Below are 13825 nucleotides of genomic sequence, written 5' to 3' on the forward strand. Positions count from 1 at the left end.
TATGTTAGGACCAATTATTTTTAGAAAATCGAAAATTACCAGAAAAATTTCGGCTACAGATTTATTAGTAGCATAGATTATTATTATTATTATTATTATTATTATTATTATTATTATTATTATTATTAAGACAAATAAAGCTTCTCTATTCAGGAAAAGTGTCAACATACAGAAAAAAACACATTGTATTCTTCACATTTCGCAATAGGCCTAGAAGATGCTCATACATACTGTATACATATGCATGACAATTGGTTTTCATGATTATTCTTTATGAATTGATTAGTAGGCCGATCTATTCGAACCCTTATTTAGGGCGGCTTTTTTATTACTTAATTATATGCTGTACTTTTAAATTGCGTAATAGCCTATAATAAAGAGATTTTAATTTTCTTCAATCATATGGAGACTGCCAGTATTTTCAGTTTTTCTTAATTTTGTTTGTTTATGTGATTTACCCAAGTTAACATAAATAAAAATTCGTGATTATGATAAAAGAGAATGTAGTTATTTTAAGGTGCAGTAGAAGACCTTAGGTAAGCCTAAACAAAATTGTTAATGTTACATAACGTAGATCATGAGAATAAACAAACATGTAGAATATAAATTATTTACATTTTCTACTTCCATTGATCAGCAATTTTGCAGAATCCAGAGCCTAAAACCTCTCTTTGGGTTTGGAAAACCTAACTTATGTAGGCCTACTGTAGCATGTGCTATCTTCAGTTCTTTTTTTTGGGGGGGGGGAGCCCGTCGGCTAGGCCTATTTATCTCCTTTACCAAACAAATCTGTTCTGCAATGTTAGCTACTTACAAAGTTGGGTACCATATCCAATGAAATCGGGGGGGGGGGGGGGGGAAAGAGAGGTTATGATTTCTTCAGTATTTTCATATCTCCAAAACCTAAACTCGAGGTTAGATTTTCACAGTGTATAAAAGATAATCGAGAACTGTAAACAAAAATTCTCACACTTCATTAAACTATAAATAAACATTACACAAAATTCCTTACAGTATATATTACATTTGAAGACAGAGTTCGCTGGTATTACAAAGGCCACACAACGTTAAAACAAGACACAAAACTATTTATAAAGCATGACAATATTAGCGCTTTCACTTTACAACACGATGGTATCAATAAGCATATAGAAAAGCTTGTAATATGACAAAGAATTTATTTACGCAAAACATTACAATTTATTGGTCTGGTTTCTGTAAGTGTAATATATTTCGTTTAAGAGACTATTCAGTTACGAAGTGAGATAATGGCGATAACAAGCGAGGGTGGAATGAGGACAGCTAAGAAAACCGAATACAAACAGCGACTTGTTCACTACATCTCTTCGTAGAACCTGCCAAGGATTCAAAGTCAGTCCCCATGGAGACAACACGTAAGCTGTGGTACGATTGTGTAAAATTTCATAAGGGATGCCTGAGAAAGAAAACGAAAATTATTAAGTCAAGTTAATTAGTTAGCGGATTCGACCACTGGATCTTCAGAACGAGCAACCAGCAGATTTGTTCGGATGGGTTGTAACTGTACCTCACCAACGTTGTACTGTACGTCACCCCCACTTCAGTAATTTATAATTAGTCCAAAAGGGTCTTTAAGCAAATTAAATGTGCTCAACATGCGTGCTGTGACTCATGCAATAGAATAATATTTTAATAATCCGTGGCGCTGCAGCCCGTGAAGGGCCTAGACCGACCAGCCGGCTGCTGGCCTCACGCCCACATGCCGAAGCAGAGGTGAACGATCATCCAACCAGAATGGAGTATCGTGTGGTTAGCACGATGATCTTCCCCCAGCCGTTATAGCTGGCATTCGTAACCAGATTTCGCTACCTATCTTAGCTCCCCAAGTGCATCACGATGCTGGGTGTACATCGGTCCCATACACTGATCGAAATTTCGTGAGAAAATTTCTTCCTCCATGAGGACTCGAACCAGCGTGCATTCCGTAACGCGAGTCCTAGGCAGATGCCTTAGGCTTAGACCACGACGCCACAGCGCGGGACAGAATAATATTTTATATTGGGAAATTTACGAATAAGACATGATCATGTTATGGCGTTTATTCTTGCATTAAGAGGGCTTATAGTCCTATTTGAATGCTGCCTTGAAGCCAAAGTGTCAGTAGAGTCTCCACTATTGAAAAATAAAAGGTATCAAACTTGTTGGAAAAAAAAAGTACTAGATCTGGGAGAAAAGTACTCAATTTTCTCCGAATTTTAACAATACTTTTTCCATAATTTGGTATTTTATGGAATACTTCAATCTACTGAGTTTTTCTTTTGTTTTACTTATCCATAATTGCTTTACAGATACCGGTGCTTTATATAAAATATAAAACACCATACTTACCATAACTCAATCAGAATTGACTTTCAATTGACTGTTTTAGCCGTCCACTTTGTATTATTCAGATATCGACACAGATTCACAACTACTAAATAAAATATGAAAGGCTATCACTAAACAGTAACTTATTTTATAACTACTGATTTTTGAATTTATATTTTCACCGATTATTTTAATAGTTCATTCTTTGTAATTAAATTCACAAACCATAATTTTCAGAAGTAATGAGAGACTGATGGTGATAAAAGGTAAAAAGATAGCGAATCCAGCCATCAGATAAAAGACGCAATAATTGTGTCACTATGCGTGGGAAACTAACTGGTCATTGAATTGACTGTCATGCGTCTGGCCTTTCGTGACTTGGGATTCTCGAGACATCGTACAAGACGATCTCTGGTCATATAAATACATTCAGCTAGAAATGTAGGGTACAAAGGCATTAGAAAGCAGGATATTTAGTGGGATTGTAAAAACAAGTCAAAATGAAAGTTACTAAATTCTCTAATTAAATTATCTGGCATACTAAAAAAATAAAAACAGTACTAGAGGTGGAGATTTTGAGTGCCAGTGTTGTTTTAATTAGAATTATTCAATTTCTCTAACAGTTATTAGGCGTCCTTGTTATTCTAGGGTTACTATAACCGATTGAACAAAATTATAGGCCTACTGTTAACTGTGTGGTCGAGGCGTATTAGAAAGTAGTATTCTGTAATTTCCTGAGGAACAGTATAAAAATCAAGAAAATCTCACAATCTTAGACGAATTCACTAGACCTTAATATGAAGCAGATATGCTAGCGCTTGCAAAAGATCGTTACTGTCTGAAATATTACATGCAAATTGAGTTTAACTCGGTGTATTTAGAAATGTTATAGCTTTAGTAGCACTTTTTAATAAACAGTATAGCCACTACACGTGAAACTTGCTGACCTAGTGCAAACATTAATATTATTATTAATAACAATAATTAAAAGCCTATACAATGACAAAGCTATAAACTGAACAGCTGAATCAGTGACAGGTTCTTCAAACGCTATAAGTGTTTTCTGATTGGCCCCTACAACTACGGATATAAAAACTAGCCGTGAGAAAATACTATGGACGAGCATCACGGGAATATAAGGAAGTCCAAGCGAAGACTTACATGTTATAAGAAAGACGAGAAAATACCAATCTTATCCAATGTTTATAGTCAAAACTAAGGGACAGGAGCAGTGGCGACTCATGATATTTTTTGTTTGTGGGATATGAGATTGATGACATAATCAAGACAGAAACTAATAATAATAATAATAATAATAATAATAATAATAATAATAATAATAATAGAGCATACGCAATTAATTTCTTGCTACAGTTAGATTCTTATAAATGATCAAATACAACTTCAGATATTCTTTCGGCAGTCCTGTCATCTGAAAGTCCTGTTAATTCTTGTGTTTTATTATAGCTTATTTTATTTATTTTTATGTAATTTTGGTTTTTATTCATTTTATTTTTTATATTATATAATTGTAATTATTTATTATCTCATTTATTCTGTTCTTTTAAAATGACCAATGAACTGCGTTTAAGGAGGGTGCAAGGGTACTTGAAAATTCGTATTGTAGTCTCTGCTGTAGTCTCTGACAAGGTCTCCACCATCCAGAAAGAAGGGATAGCTATTAGGTTATACGGTCACATCTTCAAACGCGGTTAAAGTTAAGCCATACCCTGCCTACCACAACCTCCCCTGTCCTTAACTTCACTGCTAGAAAAAAAACCGTTTGCTGTAATATATTTGGATGGTTCCTCGGAAAGTATTTCTAAGATCTGAGATGTGCAGTGGCGGCAACTCACGACAGAAAGTGGAAGTTTGAAGAAAATTATTACGTCGGGACGCATTAAAAATTAAAATCTGCAATTAAAATGTTTTCTATCCTCAGAGGCACGAAATTAAACTGTTGGATCATCCTCATATCCTTCATGGACGAATCGCCACTGGATAGGAGTAAATTTCCCTGCTCCGAGTAGTGGAAGAGAGACTCAATTCTCAAACGAGTTTTCAGTTGAAGGAACCAGGACGTAAAAAAGATGCTGTATGTGTGTGAGATACAGTATGTGGTGAAAAATTTTTTCCTTTAATATTATTCAAATCAGCTTTACAGGAATCTAAACCTGGAAGAGATATTCGCAAAACAGAAGGATTGTTTTAGTGGCCTACTTCAATTTCCTTGCCATGATCGCTTAATTATTGCTTTTTTTACGCCATAATATTATCACAGTCTAGTATATACAGTCACAAAGCTCAATACGTAGTAAATATGCATCCATAGGTAGTTGCTAACCACTAGGATCGCTAATATCGCCTCATTACAGACAATGCGAAATAGTACCGGCACAGTCTATTGTTCCTAGTACCCTCACAACTCAAGCTTCGTGACTGTATATATTAGACTGAGATATCTAAAAGATTCTGAATAACCTCTAAAATTGAGTAAGATTGATTTAAGCCATCCTTTGTGTCCTAGTGACTACTGTGATTCTGATTAGATACGAAGTTCACGAGTTCAAATACGCCAAGGACGATGGAATTTTATGAGGTGATAAAACCATCAGTCTAGCTTCCTTCGGAAGGAAAATAAAATCGACGGTCCTTCTTCATAGATTTACGACACATAATTAACCCTGCCCTTGAGTAAGAGGGCTCTAGAAAAAAATATATATATCGTCCTATCAAGTTCTCTACATTGGAGGAGAGTTGTTTCTGCAGGTCAATGTCTTGACTACGACAGGATCACAATAGTTCTATAACTTTTGTCGAAAGAATTTGCTAAGATTTGGGGAGTGAGGGAAAGACCGACAATTGTCTCTATGAAGTGATGAAATTAAATGTTTTGGATGTTTTTCTGAACTTTCCATTAAAAAGAAATATAGTTTTATAGTCTTGATTACAAATTTAATTGGACAGTCGAGAAAATCTAGCTCACGATAATACACTATAATACGAAATGAAAATAAAGTGTTTTGTTTTTCTTCGGCCCTCTCACTGTAAAATAATCTCATTCACAACCATATGAAATGAAATATGTTTTGTTTTTGCCTTCCGTTTTTTTTTTCACTGTAAAATAGAAATTGCATTCACAACAAGATTGCAAATATTATTTGTGCAAGATCGTGCGTATCTGCTTGTTTTCCGCACAGAACTAATACGCGGTAAGTGTGAAATACCACATTCAGTATTCCCAACGTAACACACATAACAATTTCCCTCTTCTTACCGCTTAAGCGCGACATTCATTTTACTGCTTTAGGCTTTTAACATATTATTTTTAGAGACGTTTAACATAGTAATAATTATAAATTAGAAACTTACCACTGCAATTTCACCTAAATTGCAATGTTAATTATTGTTTTTAAATATTTGCAAAAATTAAGTAAAGTCTACTACTCCACGAAACTTATTGCATTCCTGATACAAGTAACATTAAAGAAGCCGTGAAAAAATCAACAAGATTCCAGATGCCGATGTTATTACTGCAATATGTTATATAAATAATATTGTTAAAATATTAAAATGAAAAATAAATCATTACATAGCCTTACCGTTTGTTTTAATTTCGCATTTATAGACTGGGGGGAAAAAAGACAGACGTATATCACGGCCTGCTGGAGTATAGTAAACACAGAAAACATTTTATAGCAACAATGTTGAAGAAAGATATTTTGGTTTTCCGAAGTTGCCGTCATTAAAAGAAACCAACATGGAGATTTCATTGCAACTAATTAGAAATTCGTGTTTCAGGTATGTAATAAACGATCTTCGCACAAAATAATGTACGATACACGAGCCGTATGTTTGTTTTCATGTTCTCGGAAATTAAAAAAGCTCAACTACGTTTCGCTTTTTCAATCTTTTCCTCGAACATGAAAACGTCAACATACCGCTCTTGTAACGTATATTACTATTCCGAACTTTATAAAAAGTTTATCCATTACCGACGAAGTTCTCTCTTTTTCAGCTTGTGGTATTTCTTATGAGGCAGGTGACAAACTTTCCTGTCGGCATTTTGGAGGACGTCCCAAAGGTCTTGAAGAGTGATTTGTTTGTCATGGCAATGTTTGGAAAACGAACATTTGGTATCCTCAGCACAGGATCTTTCCATTGTTTCTGCCTTCCTCTGGCCAAACTTACAACCTACACCTTAGATACAGCAAATAGGTCAATTTTTGTAATAATAATAATAATAATAATAATAATAATAATAATAATAATAATAACAATGTTAGCCTACTAATCAGCGATGTATGCAATAGAGGAGGAAAGGAACTGATCACCATACCTCACTATCTCTTGGCTTAGTTATCTCATGAATGATTCCTTTAATATGCTTCACTTATGAGGTTCCATTCTGCCTTCGGACAGTTGAAAAAAAAATTCTCTGATTAAGGTTCTGGTTGATATGTAACGTATACATCTATTATCAGGCAGTACATCTCACTTGACGACATGTTTCAGAGGAAGAAATTGTTTGTATGCGTGGCTAACGAGCCACGGTTTGTATGCATCTGAAGTCTGACTGTAGTGTAGTATCCTAGATCATATATACTATATATGATCTAGGGTAATATGTAGCTAGTTGGAGAGGGAAAGGATCTGGCCATCCTACCCTATTATCTCCTGGTCTAGTTGCCTAATAAGTGGTGCCTTCTTGGTGTTGCTTGTGAGGTTCAGACCATTATTATTATCGGTACTGAATTTTACAGCAAACTTAGTGAACCCAGGGGCCGTTCTGAAAGTTTTAACAATAAGAAAAATCATCCCATTACTCCAGTTTAAACCCGGGATCTTGCAATTTGTAGACCGTTGCTGTACCAACTGAGTTAAAATATTTTAATTACTTCAAAATTTGGAGGTCTTATGCGACTCAATAGAGATAAAATGTTGAATGATGTCCTAGATTGCACATTATTATGTGCTCTGGGATGATTTCTCCCTACTGAAGATCTTACCCAAAGACGTTTTAATCTTACCAATCTTACTCCTCTTGTTTGATCATCGATAAAGCAGGCTGCGATGCTGGCTGCGAGTGCGAGATTTATCGAGAGTTCAATTCTGAATTGTGATCAAAGGGGCGTGATTGGAGATGGACAGATGGTGTTGGCTGTGATAGGTGGATAATATCAAGTAAATTAGTAAAATAAAATGAGATTTAAATGTTTTAATGTTTAAGTATGATGATGTGGTTCAATGAAAGAGTTAGGAGAATAGGAAACTGAGTATTGTGAACAGTAACCTATTTAAATGACACATGCTTGACATGTGACAGACGCTGACACCTGATCTGTGTGACCTTTGGTAGCAGTATTGTTTTACAGATTGAAAGGCATGAATAGTGCATCTTTATAACACTGATAGTAATATAGAGCAGAATGTATGTGAAGTAGGTATAGTCATTAAATGTACGTGTGTTTATTATTATGTACGGTATGTTGTATTTCAAACATTAATAACTTCCTTTACAGTGCTGATTTCGAATTTGTGCCAGTGGGATTATGAAAATGGTGAAACTAACGCTGAGGTAGTTCCGGTGATTTCGGGAGTGAAAATCCTTGAATTTATAAGATTTTTTTTTGTGGAGATGCAGTTAATCCTATATCTAAGGCATAATAAAAGTCTTAACTAACCAAACCTAACCTGTCACAGATTTGTATATGCAAGGTGTATAAGCGGAGTACGAAGGGAACTACCTCAGCGCTAGGTTAGCCAGGAAATTTTTTAAGGGCATGAATTTTTTTATTTGAGAAACTTAGGTTACTACATATTATAGGTATTTTTAGCCCTTTTAACAATGCCATGATCGGTAATGCTTTGTGGATGAACATGTAAATAGACATTTTATGAGAGTAACGAGTTAGTGCAAAAGACACTATGACATTTATTTATATTCTTTGTAGCATTTATATAATTAAAGCCATGAATTGGTTAGAAAAACAGAGAACTCTCAGTAAATATAATGTAATTAAGCACCGTTCAAAACAAAGTGCAGTTCCGGCAGTAGAAATTAAAATGCCATGTTTAATTATGATTTTAGAAAATGAATGCAACACAAGTGAAAGTCTCCTTTAATGAAACAGTCTTAAATTTTACATTCTTTAGTGGAATAACCTATAAAATTAGCATAGTTGCAGCGAAAGCTAATAAATTCTGAAAGTATTGCATTAAACACCAAGTTTAAACCATCTGAACCTGTTAATTTTATTATAATAGCCTAATATCTTATCCAGTTTATACATATCGCAATGTAAACTAATCTCTTTTTGTCTTTTATCACCTGAACAGACTCAGTTGTGATATTCGGCTGGTTCGCACCAGTTTGGACGAACCGGTTGGTAAATTATTGGGCGTGCTTCCGAACAGGGGCAGCGGCATTTTCCCTAAGGTTAGAGCCCAGTTTAGGTGTGTGTGTATTAATCGGAAAAAATGTCATATAAACATCCGTCCTATTCTCAATATTTTCTGGCCTCTAATGTTCGATTAATACACACACACCTGAACTGGGCTCTAACCTTAGAGGAAATGCCGCTGCCCCTGTTCGGAAGCGCGCCTGAACTGGTTGCTAAACTTCTTGAATAGCCTATTACTACTCTGAACTTACAAAAACTTACATAATGTAACATAAAATAAACCAAATAATTAGGCCTAATTCAGTATGTACTGCTAGTTACGGTATTTTAAGTTAGGTTGTTGGTTGGTTGATTTAGTGCTGACATAAACTCATTGCTCATTACTGCTTTTAATTCGTGATTTTACTACCGGTACGTACTGTATATAGGATACACTGTAGCCTAGTTAGATCTAGTTTTCATAGGAGTCTAGTAAAGGAGCGTCAGATGAATTGGAAAAAAATTCACACACAAATAGCTTTCATTTCTTCTGACAGAGGACAGTATCTTTGACCATTTTTTCGCTATTTACCAGACAGATAGCTGGTCTGTGACAGAGGATGTCTTGGTGGCATGCGGAGTGTGATGATTAAGGGTTATAGCATTGGGTGGGAAGCACGTTGTGGCCGTTTATAATTTGTACTGTTCTGACATTGGTATTTATTTACAAGTGCGATACCACGTTAAGGTACAAATGTATTTACGTACTTGGCTTCTAGTCAAGTCATAAATACCGTAAACAAAAGAAAAATTGAGTGCTAATACCAATTTCACACTGAAATAAGGGTGGAAAGTTGCTTTAAAAGTGAGGGCCACCAGAGGTGCAGGCAGGCAGGATCGCTCTGTCAAGGTGCAGAGGGTAGGCAGCAGGAAAGGACAGCACATATGTCTCATTTTCGTGCATTTTCTTACTGATCATATAGAAAAGAGTGAGTTTTCATAAGGCCGAATCATTGACAGGTTAGTTTAGACTTTTGATATGCCTTGCATATACTCACAATTGTTTAAGAATGTCACTACACCACCCAAACTCCTCTCTCCCACGGTATCTCGTATTGTCTTTGGTGGGGTGACCTTTCTATCTGGCTTCCTTTGGTGACGCTGTTATAAAGATTTACCCCAGCATTTGCCTTGAAAGATTTAATAAACTAGGCCTACGAGAAACCTAAGTTGGGATGGAACTCCAGACCTTTCGAATGCATAACAGGTGTGATAAGCACATCGCATTATTATTATTATTATTATTATTATTATTATTATTATTATTATTATTATTATAATCTTCAGCCTTGATCACCGTGAATTTTATTACCTTTATTGGTGTTTTTGTAATGTTTACTAGTGTTGATTATGAGTGTTTTTCTTTTTTCTTGTTATACAGAATCTGTGCTACGTACTGAAGTGTTTTTGTAACAAATTACGTGTAGAGTGTTAGCCTTACTAATAAAATGGCTAATGAATTCTATGTGCTTGCTGAAATTGACAATCTTTCTTCAATATCCGCTCCATTAAAATCTACACAAAGAATTAAGGTAAATATGGACTCTGTAATATTAAAATTGTATTTTAGAAATAGTTGCTGCTTTTGATGGAATTAATGTTCATCTTGATTACACATTTTTAAAACTTTATATCACCGCCGATGTAGTTCAGTTGACTAAGGCCTGCCGATCCAGAGTTGTGCTCGGGCGTGGGTTCGATTCCCGCTTGAACTGATTACCTGGTTGGGTTTTTTCTGAGGTTTCCCCAATCATAAGGCGAATGTCAGGTAATCTATGGCAAATCCTTGGCCTCATCTCGCCAAATACCATCTCGCTGTAACCAATCCCATCAACGCTAAATAACATAGTGGGTAGTTGATAAAGCATCATTAAATAACCAAGTGAAGAAGACACTTAGGAATATAGTTAATATAACCACTTTCATGTGTTAAAATGAATTAAGTTTTAATTACCAAGTTGATTAGTTTCTGCTTTATGTCAGCCATCATCACAACTTAAATGGTTGACATAAAGCTGGAACCAGTCACTAGGTAATTACAACATATGAAAGTGCTTATATTAACTATATTCCTAAGGAATTAATGTATTATGTTGACGATGTAGATAGTAGCATTGTTACAGCTATTACCATTACTATCCAATTGAATCTAACCATCATAAGCTACATAGGGTCTTAGTGAACATTGACAAAATGCATGTTGGCTCACTGTGTTTAATGAATGTTGACTTGTACCGCTTTCGCTGAAAGTTGACTCTTATGGGCTAATTTTTTTTTTTTTTTTTTTTTTTTTTACTATTTTCACATTTATTTTTCCAATTTTGCTACGACAATCTTTATTATTTTCATTTTTTCGTTACACACCAGTTAAAAACGGCTGCTCTATAGGTATGAAAAGAATTATAAGATGACCTTACTTTATTGTGATACAGCAGCATTTCTTTCAACTCAAATGGAAGCATAATCAGATCTATGTTGCCATGTGTGTGGCTGAAACATTTGCATTCTGGCTTCAACTGATCACTTGGTGCTTCTATCTCCAAATCTTAAATATTTTCTTCTCCTCGACTTTAAGAATGCACATGTGAAAATTCAGCAGATATTCAATTAATATAATGTTCGATTTTTTCTTGTTTTAGTACACGTGCTTTAATGTATCCAGAAACTTCTTAATTTTTGGAGCAACGAGTGGAGGTCTATATGTTTTCAGACGTGAACCATGTATTTTTCTGCAACTTCTTCCAAACAAGGTAATATAATTTACACATACTTACATATGATTGTATATAGTATTTATTGCGACCTGTATTACTGACAGATATCTTTAAGTGCTTGTCTTGTAGCCTTTCTTCATATTTATTTGTAAGTTTGAAGAAACCATGAGTGCCATGTACAATCATATTTTGTCTAGTTACAAACAGTAGTGTCATAATAGTGACAAAACAATATTAGTAGTGGACAAGAACTGTATTTAAGTGTGCTGCAAATATGAAGGCAAAACAAGAAAATAATACGTAAAGCAGTGATGAATTGACAGTGTTAAGAATATAGGCTTTTACTTTCGTGTATGCAGACATTGTGGCAACCTTAGTAAATTCTCCTGCAACTACCACCCGTACTCTCTGGCCAGCACCAACAGCTTTTCAACCCTGAAAGCTAGGGAAGGGAGGGATAGGTTCTCAGTCCTATTAATATTATTATTGATGATATGAAAGTGAAACATTTTGGGGTTATGTAAGTAAACATAGAGGATATCTTATATTAGATCTTCATTTCTATAATTTTCTGAGTACCAGTAACGGCTTTACATATTTAATATTAATTGTAATTTTATTCTTCATATTGTAGTTGTAGTCCCCTGGTAGAGGAGCAGAGAAGGCCAGAGTCCTTATCTCTACCAGGTTAAATAAATAAATACTACTAATACTACATACTGTATATGTTACTAAAAGCTATAAAACTTACATAAGATATACATATTTTTATTAAAAACGAAATAGTTTTATAGTTACAAATCAAGTGGTGTGAGTCTTTTTCAGCTATTAATAGCAGTGCGGTGTAGATATTTATGTGTGATTCTCTAATTATCGTAGGTAGTAATGCAGTACTATGAAAGAGGCATTAGTAATTGAGTCATTCTTCCTATTTTAGCTGCCTCATTTCGAATTCGCAAGTTTACCATCTTTAGTGTTCCTCCAATAACCATGGTCTTCATCCTGTTTGCACTTACCTCTATCCCATACTGTTTACAAATGTCATTTATCTCCAATAGGATATCCCTTTTCATCATCTCCTCTTCATATCAGCAGCAAATCTTACATACTTTATTCTTCTTTCTCCTACTGTACCCATCCCATGTTCTGAAGAAGTATAAAAATAAGCTTTCCAACAGTATTATTCTACATTATTTAGAACAATACAGTTTATTAAATGTGATGCATATTTATTGTGACATTAAAAAATCATTTTATGTATTTGTTTGTATATTTGTCACATTGCCACGATAGTTTATGTGGCTGATGCATCACAATCTAGATTGTTAAGAACTGCAATTTGAATTATGTGATAGTGAATTTTAGACATAATCGTATTGCAAAATAAAGAATAATTTCGAATTATTAATATTTGTTATTAAATATTTTGAATTGATTTTTCAGGAAGGTTCGGTAACAAAAGTGTCAATATCTCCAGATGAAAAGTTCTTTGCCTTTGCCACTCTCAAAGGTGTGGTATGCATTTTGGAGAGACACCACTCTCAGAGAATTCGACGTATTCAAATGTCCATTGAACATCATGGTTCAGAAGTTACAGCATTGCAGTGGAATTCATTTAGCAATGAACTGTTCATTGGAGATGATTCAGGGAAGGTTTCAGCCCTCAGTGTGTCTGTATTTACGGTAAGAATTTGATTGTAATATGTGCATTTAGTGTAAGAGGAACATGAATTTTTAGGTAATCTTTAGTTACTCAGAACTAATAAATTAGTAAGTTAGATTACTTGTTTTGTTATTTAAGTGATGTGGAGGTATTTTGCATTTAATGTTAGTGAAATCAATGTGTGATTTGTTTATTGGGCAAAAAGGTTGGGACCATATGACGCGCTCTCTCTCTCTCTGTCTGTCCCTCTCTTTTTTATTTTCTCTTTATCAAGCATTGTAGTACTGTATATAAAATTACAGATACTGTAACATAAGTAATGTCGATTTTGGAGCAAAATTGGGAAAAACAAGCTTTTACGTAGTTCCGGTGATTTTGGAAGTGAAGATGGACAAATTTGTAAGGGATTTCTTGCGGAGATGGATTTCAAAAGTGAAGAATTTTATAGGGAAATATTTCAAGAAAAGGGAGTTGTTCGTAAATGTAGTAAATTACGTGTGAAATGAGAGGTGTGTGGTAATGTAACTGCAAACGTTGTGATTTCTAGTGAAGAAAAGGAACGTAGGGTCATAAAACACACAATACGATGTAATGTGAAGAACATAGGCTAAAACTTATATTAATTCAATAACCACTGGAATACAGTGAAACACAACAAA

At 34.7% G+C, this 13825-nt stretch overlaps 1 protein-coding gene across 3 annotated transcripts in view; it reads left to right on the forward strand.

Moving 5' to 3' along the window:
• Positions 1–7470: 7470 nt before the first annotated feature.
• Positions 7471–13825, forward strand: part of p (WD40 repeat domain-containing protein pink) — a 29308-nt gene continuing 22953 nt past the window's right edge. Inside the window, exons 1-4 of one of the 3 annotated variants that reach the window (XM_069823354.1) lie at positions 7471–7530; positions 10171–10321; positions 11429–11539; positions 12947–13186. In XM_069823354.1, the coding sequence (XP_069679455.1) occupies positions 10238–10321; positions 11429–11539; positions 12947–13186 (435 nt within the window). In that variant the 5' untranslated portion in view covers positions 7471–7530; positions 10171–10237. Of the gene's footprint in view, positions 7787–10170; positions 10322–11428; positions 11540–12946; positions 13187–13825 lie in introns of all 3 variants that reach the window. The other 2 variants (XM_069823355.1, XM_069823353.1) reach the window with 2 other exon arrangements.

Source organism: Periplaneta americana, chromosome 4 (genome assembly GCF_040183065.1).
Source record: "Periplaneta americana isolate PAMFEO1 chromosome 4, P.americana_PAMFEO1_priV1, whole genome shotgun sequence".
Taxonomy (NCBI): Eukaryota; Metazoa; Arthropoda; class Insecta; order Blattodea; family Blattidae; genus Periplaneta; species Periplaneta americana.